At 43.6% G+C, this 25,442-nt stretch overlaps 1 protein-coding gene across 1 annotated transcript in view; it reads left to right on the top strand.

Moving 5' to 3' along the window:
• The window catches only part of adgrb3 (adhesion G protein-coupled receptor B3), a 711,502-nt gene that overhangs the window by 411,480 nt on the left and 274,580 nt on the right, over positions 1 to 25,442 (top strand). The window contains 1 exon segment of the mRNA XM_055635039.1: positions 24,935 to 25,081. Within this exon segment, the coding sequence (XP_055491014.1) occupies positions 24,935 to 25,081 (147 nt within the window).

Raw genomic sequence — 25,442 nt, 5'->3', positions numbered from 1 at the left:
GATACTGAGTTGGATGATCAGCCATGATCATATTGAATGGCGGTGCAGGCTCGAAGGGCCGAATGGCCTACTCCTGCACCTATTTTCTATGTGTCTATGTTTCTATGTGCGGAATTTGGGTTTTATTTCATAAATTGGCATATGGAAGCCTATTTATTTTTTGTCAAATAAAACCAGTTTACATTCTCAAAATCAATGGCTTTTTTTCTCCACGATTATCATTTGCATTATTTTTGTGGTCTTTAATTGTAAGCATCGAAGATGTGCAGCTTAACCAATGAACTGTGCAGGAGTAATATTAATCATTTACAGGTACGTGAACAGGATAAGTTATGAAACCCATGGGCAATCAAAGCTAGATAAATGCTCATAAATGGGTTCAACATTTATAGGTTTAATGTCATCACACAGTCTCTGGTTTAAACATAAATGTTATTCGTCAGAGTACAGAGTATTTGACTGCAACACACAAAGCCACACGCACAGAAATGCACACACTTCAAAAAATATTAATTGTACTAAATGAATTGCTGGCTGTTATAATCAATCCCCCATCATCCAATTACAAAAATGTCTCACAAACTTTATGTTTTCTCATTCGATCTTCTGTCATTAACCCACCACCCCACCCCACCCCACCATGTAAGCTACTTTAAGCATTACAGCCCACTGTGCATAACGCTTCACTAGACTAGGTTTACAATGCCAAGGTCGATGGTATATGACCTTTGCAATATCAAACAATATAATTTCATGTCAGTGAACTGATCAATTAATCAACATCATTATGCATAAGCCTCTGCTGCCCACAGTTATTGATTCTTGTGTTATAATACTGCATAATCCCAGTTCCCAATTGTCTGAATGAACTGCCAAACTCTGAAGTCCTCACTTCCTCTGTCATTTCAAATTGTCACTGAAATATTTTTTGCTGCTTGCTTTAGCTTTGGATCCACAAAGGAGTGCAGATGCTGGAATCTCAAGCAAACCACAAAATGGTCTGGAATTCAAATCCGCAGGCCAGACAGCATCTGAGGAGGGAATGGAACAGGTGATGCTTTGGGTCTGGACCCTTCATCGGTCAGAAGAAGAGTCCTGACCAAAAACATTGCCTGTCCATTCACTCCACAGATGCTGCTTGACCCATTGAGTTTCTCCAGCACTTTGTGTTTTGCTTAGCCTTGGATCTGCCGGCTGGTGCAATATGACCTTTTCTTTTGGCATCTGGTCACACCTGCCTATTCTAAACAGGCAAGTCTGTGGTGAAGTTGCAACAGCAATTGGTTGCACTGGTCCCAACAGAAAGCTTCAGACTCAATAATGTAGCCTTGGATATTGCTGTTGCTCTCAGACTGTGGATCGCAGCTATGGCAACCACATGGGTGAAGTCTCTGACATTTATCAAATGCCATTTATATTCAGCAGCAATATTACAGGTAAGTATGAATGTCTATTGATTAAATTCATCCACCTAACCTTTGACATTCTTGAGGGTGGCACAGTAGCACATTCTAGCACAACTGCTACTTCACAGCTCCAGCGGCTCAAATTTAATCCTAATCTCCAATGCAGTTTGTGTGGCATTTGTACCCTGTATATGCATGGGTTTCCTTTGGGTGCTCGGATTTCTTCCCACACTGCAAAGACATATGGGTCACTAGGTTAAATGACAAATGTATATTTCCCCAGTGTGTGTAGTGTGAAGTGCTAGAATCAGGGGGAATTGAAGAGAATGCATGGAGAGAGCAGGAATGGTGTAGGTTTTGTGTAACTTCATGCTTGATGGTTAGCACAGACTGTTTCTATGCAGATATAAATATATATCAAAAAGGAGTTGTGGGTATTTGAGGGGAATTTCTTTTCACACAGAGAATATCTGCATGGAAATCACTGCCAGGAGAATCAATTACAACCAATACATTGGAAAGGCATTCAGACAGTCATATACAGAGGCAATGCACAGAAGTATAAGGACCTAAGATGGACAACTGGGATTAGTATAGGTGAGCAAAAAGATTGGCATGGACATGGTGGATCCAACGGACCTGTTTCTGTACAACCTTTTGGCTTTGTCTTGAGATGAACTGACGATTCTCAAGATTAGTCATAAATGCCAAGCAGCCAATGTAACGAGTCCAACCCTTCTTGTTTTCCCATTACTCTCCATCAGTAAGAAGGCTAAGCTCATTGTGTTATAGCCCAGTGATAAGCAATTCTCTCCCTTGCCATTGTGACCTGCTCTGCCAGGAGCTCTCGTAGATACAAAAGATACCTTAGAAAATTAGATTTCACACGTTGTTACCATGAAACAGCATGAAAAATCAATTTCTGCACCAAAATCTCATTCAGGCGTGTTACCTTTGAAGTAGCTCAGTGATAAAGCAGGTGGCAAAGACGTGCCACCACAGCTTCAGTGATCCTACTTCATTCCTGACCTTTGGTGCCATCTATGTGGAGTTGGTATGTTCTCCTTGCGACCATGTGTGTTAGTTTGATTGGCTTTTGTAAAATACCCCGAATGTGGGTATGAACATTAGAAAATTGATGGGGTAGAGAAAATGATATGTAAATATCAAAAGACACTTGAGACCCCCCCATCACAAAAGTCATCTTCATCCAATTTGATTTGCTCCATGTGGTATTAAGAAGTGGCTGAGAACGCTGCATATAACAAAGACCTTATGATAATACAGAATACATGAGTTTCAGAACTAGCTATACCCCCAGCCAAACTCTTCCAGGGCCGTTCACACTATCATTTCTTGGATGTTGTGGAAAATTGTCCTGGTATGTCTTATTTTCAAAAAAGCAATTCAAAATTCAATTCAGTTCATTAATACCAAGCCAATATACTCATCTGTAAAGTGATGGGAAATTCTATTTAGAATACCCACATTAATAATTTACTCTGACTCGAGGTTCTCCATCTCAGCTCAAATGATCCTTCTCCACTTTGCGTGGTCATGGGCCTGGCATTCACAGAGACACCAGGGTCATTGCACTTCTCCAAGGAAGGCTTTAGCACACTTGATACTCTCTTCCCATGGCAGAGCTCACAGAATGGAGAGTCTGGTTGGGAGGTTTGTTGTCGGGCATGGAAACAAAATGGCCTGCCCGTTGTAGTTGACTGAGTGTAACTACGGCCTCAATGCTGGTAATGTTGGCCTGGGAGAGTTACTAGAGATTCACCTCCTTTCAGTGGATTCTGGATGAACTTGTGGAGACAGCTTGGGTGGCATCTTTCCAGTTCATTGAGATGCCTGCTGTGGTTTCAGAAGCTTAAAGGGAGGCAGGGATAATGGACCACTGTGTAAACAAAAAAGTTTCCCCGCATATCTCTTTTAATCTTTCCCCCTCTTTAGGCTATGCCTTCTACTATTTAACATTTCTACCCTGGAATAAAGTATTTTACTCTCTCAATGTCTCATGATTTTATAAGTTTCTATTAGGCCTCCCCTCAGACCCCAATGCTCCAGAGAAAACCATCGTGTTTGTCCAATCTCGTAAAAAGCCTTCCTTTTTTTAAGCTACCCATTATTTTAGTTTTATATCCATTGGTTACATAAGTTCAATAGTAAATGCGTTCATTAATAATAAAGCAATTTTTCATTCTTTAACCACATCTTTTCCTACTACTTCCCCACAAATATGTTTTTAAGATGTTTCTAATGTATTACTCTTGTAATCTTATTAATAATGCTGTACTCATTTATATAATGCACATTAATAATCCAAGCTGTTCTGAATTTCCTTCATGGTTTAAAGTTCAAAGTGAACACTTTTGTTTAATCCATTGATGATCTGTATATTTATAACATGTTCTAACATGTTTCACCCTCATAATGTTTTTTCTATTCTATTTCCTTTTATGATTGTAAAACTTTATAAATATGGGAAATTAATTTTGGCAACTGAAGCCATTGCTTTTTATTAGATCTTTACTGGCACTCATCTCTTCTCGAGATTGTTAGTTAACTTTGCTTAAATGCTAAACATTTGAAGCCTGTACTTTGGTCTTTGTGCCGTTTCCTTCCTGAAAGTGGTGCATCAAAAAGATTGTCCATCTGTGACTTTAAAGAGCGCTCCTCTTCCTACCTATTTAAATTTATGATGAGAAGTACCTCTGTTAATCAAAGCATTTGTAATTAGCTCGCCTATAGCAATGACAATCTCAGCGCTTTCCCATTGTGTTCTTTTGCAAACAAATGGACCCTGACAACCTTTAGTCTGCAGAAATGTTTGTCAGCCTCTCCCTGCAACATCGACCTGTCCTTTGACATTGACTCTTTCAATAGCATTGGCGCTGCTTTTAATGCCACCCCGCCTACAATGTTCTGTACGACGTGTTGGAGAAAGAATCGATCCTTTGGCATTGATTCTTCCTACAATATTCAATATTTCTTCAAGCACCAATCCTTCATGAAATGCTGGCTCTTTCTAAGACAGCGACCCTTCATGCAATGTGGGGATTTTGCAGTGTAATGGTTTAAATTACTGGACTAGCAAATGGATCGCTGGACTGTTGAGCTGGAGGCATTATGGCAGCTGAAAATTTGAAGTTCAAGTAATAGAATAATACTGGAATAAAAGGCCGGTAACATTGAGTTTAGCAATGAAACAAGCAGGTTTAGTTAATGTCCTTCAAGAAAGGAAATGTGGTAGTCAATGTATCATCCCACATACTATACACAGGATCCCAGTTGACTTTAATGCCCTCTTTAATGGGCACTCTTTTCAGTTGTTATTAGGAATAAGAAATAATTCTGGCCTAGCCAGCAATTTCCAAACCTGTGAACATATAAATTACAACAGTCTGCTCATCCCACTGACTCATCCTACAGCTTGATCCTTACATCTCATTTAACTTTTACTTGGGCAATTTCTGAGGCCAATATTCCAAAAATAAGATTTGCTTCAGCTTATAATATTGCTTCTGTTCCTGCTGAGTCCGTGCCCTCTCCCTCAGCCACTGGATCCTTGACCTTCTGACCCACAGACCACAATCAGTGAGGATGGGTGACAACATAGCTTCAAAAATGCATTCTCAGCCCCCTATTATACCCCTTGTGTACTCATGACAGTGCGGTCAAATCCGGCTCATACCTACAAGTTTGCAGTTTATACCAAACTTGTGTTGGATCCGATCACAAACAATGAAAAGACGGAGTACAAGAAGGATATGGAGAACTCAGTGACATAGTGTCAGAGCAACAACCTCTCTCTCAATGTCAGCTAGACAAAGCAGTTTGCTATCAACTTCAGGAAGCACGGTGGGATAATGCTCCAATCAACATCGATGGGGCTGAAATGGAAATGGGTGTGAGCTTCAAGTTCCTTAGAGTCAATATTACAAATGATCTGTCATGGACCAACTACACTGAAGCGACAGACAAGCAGGCACACTAAGGTCTCTACTACCTCAGGAGATTGAGGAAATTCAGCATGTTGCCAGTGAGTCCTACAAACTTCTACAGATGCACCATCGAGAGCATACTGTCAGGTTGCATCACAGCTTGGTTTGGAAACAGCTCTGCCCAAGACCGCAAGAAATTGTCGAGCATTGTGGATGTAGCCCAGTCCATCACACAGACCAGACACCCCATCATTGACTTTATCTACACTTCACACTTCCTTGGAAAAGCAGCCAAGATAATCAAAGACTTGTCTCATCCCGATCATGTCTTCTTCCCCCCTCCCCCGTCGGACAGAAGATACAGAAGCTTGAAAGCGCACTGATGTCAGGAATGGCTTGTTCTCCTCTATTATCAGGCTTCTGAATGGTCCTTCCATTAGCTAAGATGCTGTCCGATTCACCTCTACCCCATTGCAGACATTAGACTTTGTCTCTGGAACTGTTGAGCTGCAATGCTGAGCTCTATATCATTTCCTTTACTCTACCTATTATACTTGTTTGGCTACGTATGGTATTGCCTGATTCGACTGGATAGCATTGCAAAACAAAGCTTTGCACTGTAAACCTAACCCTAAACTGTACATACAAACTGCTCCCTAGAAGATTCAAGATTTCCACCTCACTAACATATTCACTCCATTGCACATGTTGATCAAACATTTTCTGAAATGTTTTTGGATGTTAGTTTAAGCCAAGTCAAGTTTATTGCCACAGGCACAGGTACAGTGAAGTACAGGCACAATGGAAATCTTGCTTGCAGCAACATCACGGACACATTACTGAGACACACAAAAACATAAATATACATAAATGATGCATAAATTCTCCAAGGAAGTAAAAAGAAAAAAGTCTGTGCAAAAAAGCCAGACATTAGTGTAAAACACAACAAGTAAAGCTTTTCCAACCTGCTTTGCCATTCATCCAGAACCCCATTGATCTCTTTGCATTTGTATAATTTTCCTGCCCTATCCTTATTTCTTACTTTGCTTAATATTCACTGCTTTGAATGCAATTAATCACTGTACTTCCAGAGCCCTCTGGAGTAGAGAAATCCAAAGATTAATCACTCTTTGAGAGGCAAAGAGAAACAGGTAAAGATTGTGGTCAATAAACTTCAATCAGAAGTGATGTAAGTTCATTGATTTCAAAAATAGCTTTGTGTACAGATGCTGCCTGACCTGCTGAGAGTTTCCAGTGTTCATCTTTCAATTTAAATTATTGTGCATAGTCATCAGCCTTGTCTTAGCAAAATCACTTCCTAGCACCACTCCATAGATTTATGGCTGGGGCAAGGATGGGATTGTAAATGTTAATTAGTCTCGGGCAGTTGCACAAAATACTGTTGATGATATAGCACATTGACCGCCAGTTCATATCCCATTTACTTTGAAATTGTACTAATACCCACGACCAATGTAACTCCCTGGGAGATATAACCTAAGCCTTTAGTTCATTTATAAGTTGTGGGCTCTACCAGCTGACCTGACATTGTAATCCCTCTCGCTAATTGCCCCTGAGAAAGTGGTGAATAGCTGGAATTGTTTACAGCACAGATTTCTAAATCAGCATGGTAATTGTCTTGGAACAAACATGACTAAAGTTGCTACCTTATGCCTATGGATGATACAGATGGCAGGATTAGAAGCTGCTGTCAAAGTGTTGTTTCAGAACATTTTGTACATTGGCCACTCGGCAGCTACAGAAAGACGGTGAAGGAAATAGTGATGTTTGGGGCAGTGGATGTGGTGGCAAGCAAGTGGACTACTTTCCGCTAGATGGTGCTGAGCTTCCTAAAACCCCTGTCCCAAGTTACTCATAGATTCTCCCGAGTTTTCCCCTTGATTCAAACTCATTATGCCAGCCCACTCGGGGCTATTTTTTTTCTTGTGGACATTTTTCAACATGCTGAAAAAAAGTCCCGACTTACCTGATGCCCCGATTACCTACGGCTGGCATTACGAGCCGCTACGAAATATCTACGGACTCGCTACCGACATTCTCCGAGTTTGAATCGAGGGAAAAACTCGGGAGAATTCGTGAGTAACTCGGGAAAATGGGACGGGCTTATCTGTTCTTGGAGCTGCTCTCATCCAACCTGGTGGAGAGAATTCCATCAAAATCCTGATATGTCTTGCAGATGGTTCAAAAGCCTTAGGGAATTGCGAGCAGAGTAACTCACCACGGTATACCCAACCTTTGACCTACTCTTGTAAACTCAAAGATTTTAGTGACAATGAGCCTTCAGGATATTTCTGGTTGAGGAGTCAATAATGTTAATGCAGTTCAAAACCATGGGAGCATTCTTCCACTCTTTTTTCAGATGATCATAGCTTCAGTGTACACTATGTTAACTCTATGCCTATGTATTCAGCTTTCTATGTATGGTTTGAGGTAAGGGGGGAAAGATTTAATAGAAACCTGAGTGGTAACCTTTTTGCACAAAGCATGGTGGGTGTATGGAACGAGCTGCCGGAGGAGGTAGTTGAGGCAGAGACTATCACAACTTTTAAGAAACATTAGACGGACATGGATAGGATAGGTTTGGAGGAATATGGGCCAAATGCAGGCAGGTGGAACTCGTGTAGTTGGGACATGTTGGTCGGTGTGGGCAGGTTGGACCGAAGTGCCTGTTTCCACACTGTATGACTGTGACTGAGTTTGGCCCAGTGTACCAGCATAGTGACACATGCTGTTTCAGGTACTGACGTATTACAAATGGGACTGAAAACTGTACAATGCTGCAATCCTCATTTCTGAAATTATAAAAAGGAAATGTCATTGATGAAGCAAATGAGAGTTGGGCCTGGGACACTCCCTACGTATTGTTGCAGTCCTATCATGTCGCTCAGATGTTTGACCTCCAACCTTCTTTCATTGTGTGAGATATGATTCCAGCTATGGGCGAGATTTACTTTTACTGTGGCCCCTTGAAGCCATACAGTTAAAAGTTGCCTCAGTACTACAGGCAACACTGGAATTCATCTATGTTGTCCATATTTGGACCATATCTATGAAAAGGCCTTAAGGTGAATGGTTCTGGTGACACCCAAGATCAGGGAGTAGGAGAAATCTGCTGCAAGATTTTGGTTCAGATTCAAATTTTTTGATTGTCATATATTCCAGGGAGCAATCAAAATTCTTATTCACATGAAGTTCATTGCATAAAAGTGTTTTACTGAGTAATGTTGAATACAACTATATATACAGTGACAAGTGCAAAACAGGAAAGGTTTGAGAAAATCCTTGTGAACATGCTGAATTTACTCAGATGCCCAAGAAAGTAAATACCCTGATGCACTTTATGCACTGATGTGAATGTGAACTGACCAGGTTAGATTGCCAGTGATATGGATGCCTATGAACTTGAAGCTGTTGACCATCTCTAGAAAAGGTCCATTGATGAGGCATGGTTGTGTTCATCCCCTTGCTTCCTTAGGTCAGAACCAGCTCATTTATCTTGCTGACGTTGAGTGCTGGGTACTTGTCCTGACACCATGATACAAAGTTATTGATCTCTTTCCTGTACCTCATTGTTTTTGTCCTTTCGGCTCAAAACATTGCTATCATCGGCGAAATTAAAGATAGGGTTGGTGTTGTAAGTGACCTCAGTCAGAGATGAAGGGGGAGTGCAGCAAAGGACAAAGAACACTGCAGCTGAGGAGCACCATTGTTCAGAGTTTTTCTTCGTCTTCTTTTGTGTGGCGTGCACAGCCTAAAGTTGTTGGACAACTTGTTCTATTTGATCTTCCGCTTGTGCACGTTGAGTTGATTGCATTAGTTGAAACAGGGTGGACCACGTGAAAGTTGCAATCTTCCACCCCTGTTCAGAGTTAAGTTGAAGGAAAGATTGCAACCCACTTTAACCAACTGTAGTCTGACAGTCAGGAAGTCCAGCAGCAGATGGAGGCCCCAAGGCCAAGGTCCAAATATTTAGAGATGTGGTTAATCAGTATTATGGTGTTGAAAGCTGAGTTGCAGTCAATGAATACCATCCAGACCGAGATGTTCTTATATTCAAGATGATCCAGAACTGAATGTAGTGCAAGGAAGATGATGACTTCTTCGGTTTAAACCACCATCTGCAGTTCCTTCCTATAGATGGTGACTTTTTTCGCCTATTTTTCCTGTATACAAAAAACAAGTGATATAGATTGTCTAGTAGGCTGGTGCAGATTAATCTTTCAAACAACTTCAATCTGGACAATGTTAGAGCTACTGAATACATTGAGACAGGTCACTTTATTTTTCTTGGAGAATCCAACGCTTATACCGTTGGGTTGTGAGTTAGCCAAAGATATGACCATTGGATTCTTCAATTATAGGTAAATAACCAACCCACCAACCACCCTTCCTCTTTTTATACCCCCCCCCCCCCCCTATCTTCCATGTGACCCTCCTGAATCTGCACAATTTCTCCCACTATCCCCCCCCCCCCCCCCCCCTTCCCCCCCCACCCCCCCCCCCCCCCCCCCTCTACCTCCACCCCCCCCCCCCCCCCCCCCCCCTCTTCCATTCCACATCCCTTATTCTGGCCTCACATTTCACACTCTTTCTCTCCTTATATCACAGCCTTTTGTTTCCTTTTTTGCCACTCATCCACTCACCAGTGAACCTCCCTGTCCTGTATCCACCTAATACTTGCCTTTCTTTGTCCCACTGCCACCTCCGTTCCAGCTTTCTCTCCCTTGCTATGATCAGTCCGAAGAAAGGTCTTGACTCACAATGTCGCCCCTCCATGTACTGCAGAGGTGCTGCCTGGCCCGCTGAGTTACTCCAGCACTGTGTTTTTTGCCACGCGTACCTGTTTTATTAGTACTCACAGCTGTGCTGGTGGTGTCAGATCTAATAAACATCAGTAGTTCCATGATTTTCTTTGATTTGGCAATGATTGACGGGAGACTTTCAGCACTGATGAGCAACTGAGTTTCAGTACTAATGACTTTCTCGCATTGCAATGGATAGATAATAAGCAGAAATGCTCATGAGGTCATTTAAATTGTTTCAGGAGGAGCTTCATGTAAATGTCACCCATCTTCAATGCAATCTTAACTTCAAAGAAAATGATATTTCCAAGATTGAGAATCATCCTGAAGGAACAATATTCGGATGGATGATATTTTCCTGCTCTGTATAGTTGACACTTAAGTGCAATAATGCTGCTGTTGGGTGCTCTATCTTTAATGCATTTGTTTATTATGTAATAGCTGTAACTGCTCGACAAGTAATTTGCTGTCTCTGAGAAATGAAGATTGTCATATCAGAGCAAGTTCCAATGTTTCTTTGTGCTAATGAGATGTGAGCAGCGACAATATCCAGCTTTGCGGAAAGAGATTGAGAAGCTACATTGCGCCTTCAGAACTCAAATACTTACGCATAATCGGACAAAAGACTCTCTTCTCAGAATGCTGTTCAGAAACTGTGCAAACTTAATGTCCAATTCATTTGTCTCCAAAACTCAAGCCATTGCAAATTGTTCTTTTTTTCACTTCAAAGTATTATTAAACATTTGGTGTTGAAAAATTGCTGGTTATATGGATCCTGGATATGGATTCATAGCCATTTGGGCTTTACTGGCCAATATATTTGTTTAATCAATAACCTTAGATCTGTTCGTTCTTCATAATTGTATTTGCATTTCTGCCGAAGTGTGACTTTAAGGATGAAGTGACTGTAAGGGCAAAGGATTAGCTTCCTTTATACTGCTCTATCCATCTACTGAAAGTGCTCCTTTGGGAAGTGTGGTTTACAGCAGAAATGAATGCAGTCAACTTATTGCTTGGAATAATGGATCAATTATACCGCAATTTACTCTCTGTTACCACAGTCAAACCCACTTCTCCAGTCAATATCATAGCTCGGTGTTCTTGACAGTCAACCTCTTCCATGTTTGCTGCTTTGTACCACTACTTGAGCAAGGTTGTTCCCTAATTGTTCAAGAGACTGAAATTAAGTTTAGTAGCAATGCAATGAGAGGGCACAGTAAAGCAAACCCCTCTCTGCTGATTTATTTTGCCGACTTCCTCAGAACATTATATTAACATAAATCTTCTACTCTTCCAATATTGGTGTTATTAATAACAGCCAATCTAGCACCCTTTCCAAATGAAGACCAATGTCAATCGGGTTCAGAAAAATATGCCCTATTCATTTTTGAGGCTTCTTAAGGGCCTGTCCCACTTGGGAGACGTTCACCGCGAGTTCTGGTGACCTTAAATCAACTTTTTTTAAAAAAATCAAGGTCGCGGTGACCTACGTCCTACGACCTTCCTCAACTATGTGTACGACCCACTACGACTATGTTGAAGACCTCCCTCGACTATGAAGAAGACCTGCTTCGACTGTGTTGAAGACCGGCTTCGACCATGTACGTTTTACTTGAGGATGGTCTCTGGCAAATTGGTCCGCGAATGAGCACGTCTCCCTTCGACCTCAGAGGACCACGCCGAAAACCAACAATGACCAGTGACGAGAATCTGCAGCTCAAATGATCACCTGATAAAATGATGTCATGTCTGCATTTTTTTCTCACTAATAAATGTCTCCCTAGTTTTTTTTTTGTAATCATTCTGAACCTTGCAAGTAAGGAAGGAACTAGTTTGGAGGAAATAATACAACTACTGCTGTTTGCAGTAGCCCTTTTGCTTCAGCAGCCTTTCAAGAAAGGCAGAAGGGGAAGAGCAAGGGTGAAGAGGAAGCGCAAGAAGAGGTCTCAATGGGTGAATGGAGATGATGTGCTGGACTGGCCCAGTACACCAGACGACTGGAAGAGAGTGGCGCTGGGCTTTGACTAAAGATGGAACTTTAAGCACACGTGTGGGGCAGTGGATGGCAAGCATGCCATTCTTGTCCCTGTCCCTGTCCCCCTCATTTTCCTTTCCGTACAGGATGGCATTCTGCTGGAACCATTCCTCAAGGTCCCCCTCCTGCTGCCAGGTGAAGGTGTAGGGCATAACCTTCCTCCAGCCCTCCCTCACCACCAATGGGGCATCTGCCTCTGATGCTGTCAGACACAGGAGAAAGGGCTGCTTTGCTGCCTTCAAATGAGGCAGTGAAGGATGGGGTGGTGGTGGGGACATACACTACCACCCTGGTCTCCCCCTCCAGGGGTCTCTCATGCAGGGCTACCTCCTCCTGCACTATCACCTCCTGTGGCATCACCTCCTGCCACTCCTCCTCCTGGGTGGGCAACCCCTGCATGACAGGTTTTATTGAGGGTTGTGCCATCCCCCCGCGCTGCTGCTTTTTGGTGCCATCTCTAAAACACAAGTCTCCTCTCCAAAAAAAACTCCCCAGCTATGAATGAACATGTCTGGAGTGACAGAGGTCACGTGCTGCTGTTTAAATCACCTTTTTTTTTCTACTGACCTTTTTTCACCCCGGAGCTATTACCTTTGACCACCTTTGAGTACCAACGACCAGCATCACGACCTACCACGACCGACTTCAACTAGACCTACCACTAAAAAAGTATCGATTTTTGCCACCTATTGGCGACCTATTTTTAGTCGCGTTCAATTTTTAACATCGTGAAAAATACGCCGCGACCTAGCTGAAGCCTCGACTACGTGGAGACCACTCTCGACCATGAAGGAGAGTGACGAAGACCTCCTACCACCTTCCTGCGACTATGGATCGTGGGCAAGGTCGCCAGAACTCGAGGTGGAGATCGCCCGAGTGGGACAGAGGCTTTATTGGCTTCACTTTAACCATCAACATCGGTGCTCACCAGGGTTCTGTGCTGTCCTTTGCTGTTCTCTCTCTACATCTCTATGTGGCCAAGGGTGCTCTGAACCTGAGCTTATCCCTTGTGTAACCTGCCAGATACATTAATGGCTTTGTGGCACCTACTTCGATATTTGATTGGCTCTATATCGCCTTTAAATAACAAGAAGGCCTAGAATAGAAGTGAAGACAAGGATTTAAAGAATGAGCTAATCGAAGAGAGTGCACATTAATGGAAACCTTTCAAATTTGAAAGGAGTTAAGAGTAAGGTTACACCATGGATCATCCTTGTCTTTTCCATAAATAATGTGCATCTGTATGTGAGTTATGCATTGCCTGAAACATTGTCAGACATAGACTCAATAATTCTTCCACCAAAACTAATTGCATGAAACCTGATACATTGCTCTAAGGCCAGAGGAGTTTCATTTCTATGGGATTTTTTTTTTAGGTCAATTATAGAGTAACGGATTTTAAGCATGTCTCGAGGTTAATTACAGATGAGAAGAAATGTCTGGTTTAGTGGGATCAACTGTCATCATTCTGCTAACTGGTGTGATGCAGAAATGTTCAGGTCCTGAGATTTGACATTTGCAATGGAAATGTAAAACCATAATAACTCGGAATAAAAGCCCCCTCCAAGTTATCACCAAAACCAGGTTATACAACGAAAGGGTGTAAGCAAATTGATAAGGCTGCAGAATTTTGAGCATTTGGACCAGTAGCATGGGCGGCACAGTTGCGCAGCGGTAGAGCTGCTGCCTTACAGTGCCAGAGATCCGGGTTCGATCCTTACTAAGTATGGCGTTTACATGTTCTCCCCGTGACCTGCGTGGGTTTTCTCCGGGAGCTCTGGTTTCCTCCCACACTCCAAAGATGTACAGGTTTGTAAGCTAATTGGCTTGGCCAAATTCTAAAATTGTTCCTAGTGGGTGTCGGATAGCATTCATGTGCTGTCCGCGCAGACTCGGTGCGTCGAAGACCCTGTTTCAGTGCTGTATTACTAAACTACGGAATGGTACCATTTGGCGCCGCCGTTTCGGCACCGCTGTTTTGCCATTTTAATATATTTACTCTAAAAAGAACAGTATCTTGCCCGAAGCATGAAGCAAGGTAAACAGGTATCGCATTTATACCCAGCGTGTGTGTATTAAAGCGATAGGAAGCTCTCACTCCCATTCTACAAACAAGCCTCCCTGCTCCAGCACTGGGAAAACAGCAGAGACCGACAACTTTTACCAAACTGCAGGCTTCCCTCAAAACTCTTCGGAACTGACTGACCTCGCTCACCGCACCAAGCAAATGTCAGAAATGCAACAGTCTTTTCGGCACCGCTGTTTCGGTGATAAGCATTAACTATGTGCGGCGCCAAAACGGAGGCGCCGGGACGGCAGCACCAAAAAGTACCCGACCCACTAAACTAAGCTTACCGGGTGAGGTGGCTTTAATGTTAACTAGTGTGAAATGGTTGTTGGCAGCAAAGATTAGTTTCCTTTTCAGAGAAAAGGAAATGGAAGCAGTTGTAATTTTGCAGCATCAGACATTTAGCTTCATAGGTCTGTTCAAACATTCATTATGGCCAAGGCTGATCTATCGTGGCCTGTATCATTATAACCTGATCTTCAACACTTCTGCTAAAACTAGAATTCTATCAATCCCAATAACAATTGACCTGATGAATAATATCAACAGCAGAAAAGCGTTCCACTTGTTTACTCTGTGTGTGGAAGTGTTTTGTAATTTCACTACATAAATATTTGACTTTATTTTCTCAGCAAATCCCCACTGCTCTCAGATACTGAAAGGACCTTTCAGAAGCTAAGAGTGTGGTCCAAAACTCCCAACCTACCATGCACTTTTAGCACTTTTTTTATTATCTGCACTTTCGCTATTGCTATAACACTATATTTTGCATTTGTTTATTTTTCTCTTTGCATTACCTATTCTCTGTGTATGATTGTATTCATGTATGATAGGATCTTACTGGATAGCATCCTACACAAAGCCTTTCAATGTATCTCAGAACACATGATAAACCAAAACCAAACAATAGCAGTCAATACCAACTAAGAGCAACACATGGGGATTTTACACACATCCCATAAACAATTAAATTAAATGCAAGATTTCCAGGTGCAAAGGTAAGCTTTTGTTACCCTGTTTAATTATATACTAGACTAAGTGGAACCCATTGGGTCCCAGCTTCATTGGGAAGGGCTGGTTAACTAACTAACTAACTAACTCACTAACTCACTAACTCACACGCACACAGAGAGTTTCAAGCACAGGCATGGCAGCAGGCCAAACAACTCATGGCATTGTCATTTCATTTCAAAATTGGATAGGCATATGGATGAGAAGGGAATGGAGGGTTATGGTATGATGCAGGCAGGTGGGACTAAGGAATAATTGTTCGGCACGGACTTGTAGGACCGAGATGGCCTGTTTCCGTGCTGTAATTGTTATATGGTTATTTCATTTCAAATTAAGCATTGCACTTTAAATCACAGGCAGGGCAGCAGGCCAAATAACTCCTAGCATTGTCATTAAGGGCTAACAAATAAATTTATTGCATGTGTTCAGTTGATTCACAACTTAGAATGACAGTCCACCCCCCCCCCCCCCCCCCCCCCCCCGGAAGGGGCGTTACCTTCATTGCGATGATTGACATGCGAGAGGACCAATCAGCTGATCTCAAGGTTTTTTAAACACTCATAACTTTTTTACTTTTCATTGATGGGAAAATTCCTCGGGACTGGCTCAGCGGAGAAGGACTGTGAGTAAGATGACCAAAAATCATAGCTATACAGGGTAGACTTTTTTCTAAAATCAATATACAGCGCAGACAGGAAGTGGTCAAGATGAGACTTTTAATTATATTGATGTAAATGAATTCCCACTGAACATAGAAAAGTACAGAACAAGAACAGGACGTTTGGCCCACAATGTCTGTACCCAACATGGTGCAGAGACCAACTCTTATCTGCATGCGCATTATCCACATCTCTCCATTCATGTGCTTGTCCAAACGTCTGTAATGCCACCACCTCCCTGAGCAGCATATTCCTGGCACCCACCACCCTCTGTGTAAAAATCTTGCCCCACACATTTCCTTTAAACTTTGCCCTTTAGTCTTTGATATTTCCACTCTGGGAAACAGGCTCCGACTGTCTACCCTATCTATGACTCTCATCATTTGATATACTCCAAAACAGGTTTCCCATCAACCTCTGGTATTCCAGAGGAAAAAAAAATCCAAGTCTATCGAACCTGTCCCTGCACCTGATACCCGCTGTTCTTGGCATCATTCTGCTAAACCACTGGGGTTTTTTTTCACCACTTCCAAACAAAGTGAAAAGTCTCATTTTTTCTACCATGACATCCATTTCAGAAAGTTTGATTCACTCAATCCATTGACATCTGTTTTGCTTCAATCGACCCTGCTTTTAGTGTCACTTATCCTTGCACTGTCCGCAGTCTAGCTATATGCTTTCTATCCGCACATCGGTTATTAATAACTACAGCAAACAATTACAGCCCCGTCACAAATGCCTGCGGGATATCACTAGTTCCATTTTGCCAATTCAAATACCATCCTATTATCTCTACTATTTCCTGCTGCTCAGACAATTTCCTAACCAATAATTCGTCTTTAATTCCTTGCTCTTCAGTATTAGCTAATTGGCTCTTGGGAGGACTGCCATAAACTGGCTGCATCACATTAATCTCTGTTTTTAACATCTTCCATTGAACTGCCGTTTTAGCCGTTAACTGGAAAAAAATCCAGAGCCTTTGTATCATTTTGTGAATTTCACTCCTTCAAATGCAATGTAGATCTTAATCATAATACAATTGCTATTAGATCAATGTGCAGCCATTATTAGATCAATGTTCAGCCATTATGAGAAGATTAACTATTTAAATTACATAAAGGATGTTATTAGTCTTGAGGCAATTCAGAGTGGAGAGACTAAGATGTTTCCAAGCATTGGGTTCAAGTTGCAGAGAGGTTGGAAACATTTATATACCCAATTACAATTACATAAGCACTTTGTGAGAAGACACCTGGAGTGGTGTGTACGGTTTTGGTCTCTTTCTCTGATAGAGAATATATATGTTATAGAAGAGATGTAGTGAAGATTCACCATAATGGTGTCTGGGAAGACAAGTCTGACACCCAATACATGAATTCAGAGCAATGAATAGGTACTCACCTTCTCAAGCCTGCCCAGCATTTAATAAGATCATGGTTGATCTGATTGTAATCTTACTTCCACTTTCCTGTCCACCTAACGTTTCCTTTCACCCTCTTACTTATTGGGTACCATTTAATTTCATCCTTAAAAATATTCTAAACTTCAACTCACCTCTGGGGGGGGGGGGGGGGGGGGGGGGGCTGCAGCATCACACACACACGCTAATCACCCCCCCCCCCCCAACCATCACCTTTGATATTATATTATTATTCATTGGCTCCTTTTTCCCCATCCCCGTCCTATCCACCGACGCATAGCCCCCACCTTGCAGGCACGTTTAGAGAGGGGGGGGGTAGAGAAAGAGGGCAGAGAGAGAGCGGGCAGAGACAGATAGAGAGGGGCAGAGAGAGTGGGGCAGAAAAAGTGAAAGTGGGGGAGGGAGAGGGAGGTGGTGGGGGGGGGGGGGGAGGGGTGTAGGGGGGATGGAGATGGGGAGGGGAGAGAGGAGGGGGGAGAGGAGAGGGAGGAGAGGAGGGAGGGAGAGGAGAGGAGGAGAGGAGGAGGCGAGGGAGGGGAGGAGGAGAGGGGCAGAGGGGGAGGAGAGGGGGGGGTGAAGACAGGGAGGAGAGATGGGGAGGAGGGTGGAGGGGGAGGGGGAGGGGGGGGAGGGGGAGGGGACTGAGGTAGAGAAGGGGGTGAAGAGGGGTAGGGGTAGGAGAGAGAGGGGGCAGTGGACAGGGGCATGGGTGGAGGGGGGGGAATGTCGGGGAGGGGAGGAGGGAGGAGGGGGAAGGGGAGGGAAGGGGAGGGAGAGAGGGGGGGATGGGGGAGAGAGAGGGGGGAAGGGGGAAGAAGGGATGGGGGAGGGGTAGTGGGGGGGAGAAAGAGGGGGGGATTGGGGGGAGAGGGGGAAGGTGGAGGGAAGGGGAGAGGATTTGGAGAGGAGGGGGGGCGACGTAACTCGCAGTGCATGAAAGAAAGTGCCCAGCGGGCTGCACATTGAAACACTGTGCAGTGGGCCGCGTGGAGCAGAGTCATTGTGACGTCATCAGCTCGTTAGCTTTAAAAAAATGTCATATCTGTGTGAACAATTTAAATAAATAACTCAAGAATTAATTAATCAAATTTTCCGATGAGGTGAATTTTGAAATCATGTGGTAAATCTCCATTGGAATATGTAACAGTTTCACCGTTAGCGCATCGTGTTTTCGAGGAGATGTGAATCACAGACAAACAAGACACACACACACACACACACACACACACAAACACACACACACACACACACACACACACACACAAAGACACACACACACACACACACACACACACACACACACACACACACACACACACACACACACACACACACACACACACACCGCACAAAAATACATCCACATCAAGGATCTCCATAAGATCAGAGTTTTATAATTATAGAGAAAGAGGAGCATAGATAATCTAATTGAATCCTTTCTAGAAACCTTAGCGCACCCACCCATTCCGCATTTATCCACAGCGTACTTTCTCAAGGATCTCCATAAAATCAGTCAGATTGAGGAGTAATTGAGAAAGCTGGGCCTCTGTTCTTTAGAGTTGAAAAGAATGAAGGGCAACGTTATTGAAGTGTACAAAATTCTTAGAGGGCTGTGCAGAGTAAATATGGGGAGAAGGTTTTTGTGTTCTTTTTCTCAGCCAGCACAAAACTTGAGAGTCTTCAATTTACAACAGAAGGCTTTAATACTTTACCCAATGTTGGACCAGTGCCAATCGACGTCCTGTTTTCGCAGATTATTCTCGCACTTGCTGACCACGTTGCAATCCGTGGTAGATGACAATGCCATAGTTGATCCATCTTACATCAAGGCGTTCATGTCGAGCTTGAAAGCATGGATCTAGTCGATGGCGCACAGGGATGTACCTTCTTTACCAACGACGATCAGCGGCAACATCTGTGTCACATCATTACAGGAAACGGCGACAGTACATTTGTCTTTCATGGGTATGGGCTGTCGTCCATTTCCGAAAAGGCGGATGTTGGCCGGTTTCAGTTTCGGCGATCCGATCCTCTCCCAGGTGTGAACTGTAGATCGATGTTCAAGACCTGCAGCAAAATCCTCGGCTTGTCGGTGATTGTAGACACCTTGAGCACTTCAATAGAAATGGTCTCCGCGATTTGGTCGACTGTGTTTTGCACTTTCTTGCCCGTTGTCAGCTTTCCTACGGATTGACACAGTCCCTGGAGATGACCTTTTGCGTAACAGGCATAACAAACGGACTCGATATACGGGCACTCAAGGTGATCACGAGCAGTCGAGCCGCACCAGAAGCAGTGTTTCGATCCTCCCTCCACAGGGGGACGGCTCTTCAGAAACTGTCCCTCCTTCTCCGGATTTGCTCTAGGTCAATCAAGTGGTTTCTGGCATTGTGGACGAGTCTGACGAACTGTATGCACCTCTTGAGGGAGCTTTGATTCTGTTTCGCCGGCCATTTTGTGCAGTTCTTTACTCAGCAGCTCGGCCATCTTAGCACACTGCAGCACAATCTTCAATGAGGCGTCCGATTCCTTGAGAATCGCCTGCTGGTTGAATGAACGCCTGCAGCCCATGACCAGTCTATCCCGCAACGCACTGTCTTGGCACTTTTCGCAGCATTGCGTTTTAAGATCACGTGCCTTTGCCTTGGTGTGAAGTTCGGCAAGAAATCCGGTGATCGATTGCCCTTCCTTTTGCACCGTCCTGTAGAAATCAAGGCGAGCTGCGAGGAAATTTCGACTTTCTTCGAAATGCAGCTGCAAAGCCGTTGTGATTTCAGCATATGAAACTTCAGTTACTTCTGTATGTAAATTTTGAAGCAGTGCAAAAGTTTCTGGAGACATTGATGAACACAAGAGAGCCTTCTTCCTCTTGTCAGTCATAATTGCAATACTTTCAATATAAAACTCAGCGCGCATTAAATACGATGACCACCTTTCTCGCTCGCGATCGAAACAATAGAATTGCCGAGACATGTTAGTTTGAGTTCTGTTTTTTTAAAGAAATAAAATAGGCTCTTATCTGGGTCTTTGGACGCATTCCTAAGTATCCTGACATCACCTTCGTGCTCGTTTTCCAGGTCTGCACAAAATTTGAGTGTCTTCAATTTACAACAGAAGACTTTTATACTTTACTCAATGCTGGCAGCAAGACAACTCAAAATGGCTGCACACACACTGTCTACAGACAGGATAAACTATATACAAAACATCTCCCTTTGTCCTGTGCAGCGCCATCTGCAGCACGGGAGGAGCAACGGGTCCTCCCACCCCACACAGTCCACCAAACATCACAAAGGTTTCCCTGGCTGAGAAGTCTAAAACTAGGAATCACATGTCTCAAACTAAGGAGTAAGCAATTTAAGATTGAAATGAGGAGAAATGTCTTCACTCAGTGAGTGGCAAACCCGTGGAATTCTCAACGCCTCAGTCAATGCAAAGAGAAATCAATAGATTTTACATTTTAAAGGAAGAAGGCAATATGGAGATAGGGCTGGTTTATGAGGTAGATGATCAGTCAGAACTGATCATCACTTTTTTTCCCCTTACTTTCCACAGAGATAAGGAAACAAGGTATATTAAAGTCATCAATGTTGTGAAAAATAAAGCAATGGAGGAAAGTAAGGATTTAAATATCAGAAGACATGTGGAAAGCATTTTGAGTGGAATAATTGAGCAAGTCCTTCGCTTTTAAATCTGGCACATCAGCCTCCATTTACTAGGTATATAGTGTCACTCATCAAAACTCAGCAATTACTGGGAGCTTTTCCATGAAGAGCGACTAGTCGTGAGTACATCAAGAGAGGCTTGATTTAATAGCAGTCTTACCATGTGTCCATGTGTCGTCCATCAAGCAATTGTGGATGCATTAATCAGGCAGGAGGACTGGTTTCAAGCTCATCTGTCAGTGGAATTGCCTGCTCTCTCCTCTTTTTGTACAAATGCTCAGAAGCTTCTAATTCCCTTTAAAAAAAATGGTCAATTTGGCAAACTACATTATCCAGCAAGTTAGCTGGAACAGTGCTGGAGCACTTTTAATCTACGTTTATCCACAAATGACTGCATTCTCTCCCCCCCAGCCCCCAAACCCATCATCTCTAATCACGCCTTCTAAAAAGTCATCAACCAATTCAGGCAGATTCACTTCACTCTCACTATTATGGAGTTGATGGCCCCTCCACACACCATCAGCATGGCTCGTTGCCTGACCTACAGTGGAAATGGAGTGATGTTCATCAATATTTCACAGATTTCCGTTTGTGTGCAATACCAATTTGGGGCAGGAGCAGGCCATGTGGCCCCTCAACTCTGCTCTGTCGTTCAATAAAATGTAGGCGGATCTCATCTCTGGTCTTTCCTCCGCTGTTCTGTCTGATCCGCACAGCTATGTGACTCCCTTTAGTCTGCAGCGTCTCCCCGAGTCCAATCATTCTATCCAACATCCAGCAGCCCAGAGGGAACCATTGTCTTTTAACTGTTGTGTAGGAAGGAACTGCAGATGCTGGTTTACATCGAAGATAGACACAAAAAGCTGGAGTAACTCAGCGGGTCAGGCAGCATCTCCAGATAGATGCCATGGGTGAAATCTCAGGTCATGGCCCTTCTTCAAACTGAAGACATCACCCATTCCTTCTATCCAGAGATTCTGCCTGTCCCGCTCAGTTACTTCAGCATTTGGTGTATTTTAGCTGTTGATGGCTCAGCATGTTGATTGATTCATTCATTCATTCATATTTATTAGTGGCTGTGTGTTCAGGGAATTGGATATAGGAGTCAGGAAGTGACAATGCAACTTTATAGGACCTTGGATCAGCCACATTTAGAGTATTATGTACTGTTGCAGTCAGCCAGAAAGGATGTGGAGGTTTTGGAGGGTGCAGAAGAAGTTTACCAGAATAATGCTTGCATTTCAGGGCATCGGTTCTAAAAAAAGTTGAACAAACTTGGATTGTTTTCTCTGGAACAGCAGAAATTGATAGAAGTATATAAAAGTGTACGAGGCACAGATCGGGTAGTTAGTCAGAGCCTTTTCCCCAGATATAACCATATAACCATATAACAATTACAGCACGGAAACAGGCCATCTCGACCCTTCTAGTCCGTGCCGAACACATAATCTCCCCTAGTCCCATATACCTGCGCTCAGACCATAACCCTCCATTCCCTTCCCATCCATATAACTATCCAATTTATTTTTTAAATGATAAAAACGAACCCTGCCTCCACCACCCTTCACTGGAAGCTCATTCCACACAGCTACCACTCTCTGAGTAAAGTTCCCCCTCATGTTACCCCTAAACTTCAGTCCCTTAATTCTCATGTCATGTCCCCTTGTTTGAATCTTCCCTACTCTCAGTGGGAAAAGCTTTTCCACGTCAACTCTGTCTGTCCCTCTCATCATTATAAAAACCTCTATCAAGTCCCCCCTTAACCTCCTGCGCTCCAAAGAATAAAGCCCTAACTTGTTCAATAAAGCCCTAACTTGTTGGGGATGAATGGGGAAAAGTTTAAAACTGATGTACGGAGCAAGTTTTTTACACACTACACAGGGTAGTGGGTGCTTGGAACACACTATTGGGGGAGGAGGGGTGGAGGCAGATACAATAGTGGAGTTTGAGGCTTTTAGATGGGCATTTGGATATGCAGGGAATGGAGGGGTATGAATCATGTGCAGGCACATTATATTAGCTTCTCTAGGCATCATGTTTGGCACAAACTATATGGGCTGAAGGGCAAGTTCCTACGCTATAGTTTTCTATGTTCTATGTTGTAAGATAGAAGGAAGTCTGAGCTGAGCAGGAGATGGGTTCTCCTCGCCCGTTGCCTTCCTTCCTGACCAGACCTGGCACTGTCCCGTGGTGGAGAACTGATGTTCTGAAGAGAGGGTTAGGTTATAATCCCCATCCACCCACCGCACCAACGAGCTCCAGTGTGTTACCATTGCCCCCCGGACTTTAAAAAAAATCATTTTGAATCACTTTATAACAAATTTGAATTTTTTAATATAATTTCAAATCATTCAAATGGTTTTTAATGTTTTTGACAAAAGGAAGCATTTCAAAAAAGTTTAATAGGTTTGACAGCAGGGTGGATATTTTCAGGGTAGGACCCCAGGATATGATCCTGAGATTCTCTCTTCATCGCCAAACCCCCGTCAGTTGAACGGATCAACTCAGCCCTGTTCTCATTAGCAGGCAGATACTTGGCTTGGAGTGGACATGATGGACCAAGCGGCCTGTTGTATGATTGTGATTGGAGGTGGTTTGTGTCGATTATTAAAAGACCCGGTTTTGGGAGGGGCCTGGGCCTGCAGTTTCTGACAAAGCTCCCACTCTATTTTTCCTCTGAAAACAGCCACAAAAACATTTCCATTCCTGCATTGTTTTGTCACGGGATTAGATGGCTACTAAAGGGCCTGTCCCACCAGCATGCGATTGCATGTGTCTCGCGCGACCAAACGTGGTGGCTTGAGGTGTACAGCCTTGCGGGGCCGGTTCCAATTTGAACCGCGGAGGCGTATGGAGTTGTGCGGGGCTGGTCCTGACTTCATACTCACCAATCAGCTGGGCAGGAGGCGGGCCGACTGAATTTGGACGTCGCACGGCGTTGGGCGGTGACGTCATTGTGCAACGCCACGCGTTAGGCGTACACCATCAAGACGCTGCGTATAATGTCAAGACGCTGCGTACGATATCGAGGCGTTGCGTACGATGTCAAGACGCTGTGTACGCCCGTCGAGGCGCTGCGTATGGCCTCAAGGTGGCTGCGGGCCAACAGGCCGTTATCGCGCGGGATTTTCGGACAGTGCAAGATTTTTGGAGCCCCGCGCGATGTCAGGACCAGCCCCGCACATCTCCATACGCCTCAGCCGATCGAAGTGGGACCGGCCCCGCGAGGCCGTACGCCTCAAGCGACCACTTTTGGTCACGCTAGACGCATGCTATTGCATGCTGGTGGGACAGGCCCTTAAGTGATCATTTTGCCCCCATTCTCACTGTCACTCCCCTCCTCAACACACACATAACAGAAAGTGCTCCACTTTCCAGATAGAAGTGGGTTTTAAGGAAAACATCAAAGGAGCAGTCAGGGGGGCAATTTTGAACAAAACTGCAGAATCAGGATCACAGGGTTCCCCATTTCAGTTAGTGGTAAGCCATTTCACACAAAGTTGAGACAAATTCTTTATTTCAGAATTCTCCTGTTTGACAGCCTGTGGATGCTCATTTCCAGGACTTTGATGACTTTTAGACACTGATGAAATCAAGGGATCTAAGAGTTAGGAAGAAATCTAAAGCAAAGATTAACCATGTTTCCAATAGCATTGGTTTGGGAGATGGCGGGCCTAATCCCGCTTCTGTTTCTCAAGTTCTGATGGTACCTGAATCTCCTGAGGAATGCAAGTAGTTTATCCTTGCAGATACACTTCCATCACCGTGCCCGCTTAAGGGCTGCAAGTGGAAGTAGTTATTCAATCATGAGGATATCGATGGTTAAATAAAATGAAAAAAAAAGATTGCAAGTTTAATGAATACCTTTGACCAATTCAAATATTTGTGGTTCCCTTTCAGTGGCCAGCATTCACAAGCTGCCTGCAGCATCCGTCCTGACCGATATCAACTTCCCCATGAAAGGAAGGAAGGGAATGGTCGACTGGGCAAGGAACTCTGAAGACAAAATTATTATTCCAAAAAACATATTCATACCCTCATCGCCAGGTGCAGTTTTTCTTTCTAGAATTCTTTGAACTTCTCTGCAGATAATCAGTAATGTACCTAGCTAGTGTGTGCGAGCTTGATAAAGCAGCATACTCTGAAGAGGGTTGGTGGGAGAATGGCTTTCACTGTTCTTAATATCATTACTTCCAGTTTGTTCACTTTTGCTCCATGTGTGAGGATGTTTCAACTAGTGGGAGAGTCTAGGAGGATGGGACATAGCCTCAGAATTAAAGGGCATTCTTTTAGGAAGGAGATGAGGAGAAATGTATTTAGTCAGAGGGTGGTGAATCTATGAAATTCCTTTCTACAGAAGGTTGCGGAGGCCAAGTCAGTGGATATATTTAAGGCAGAGATACAGTGC

The sequence above is a fragment of the Leucoraja erinacea genome, chromosome 5 (genome assembly GCF_028641065.1).
Source record: "Leucoraja erinacea ecotype New England chromosome 5, Leri_hhj_1, whole genome shotgun sequence".
Lineage (NCBI taxonomy): Eukaryota > Metazoa > Chordata > Chondrichthyes > Rajiformes > Rajidae > Leucoraja > Leucoraja erinaceus.
Note: the sequence above shows the minus strand (reverse complement) of the source record. Positions and strands in the feature narration are given on the sequence as shown.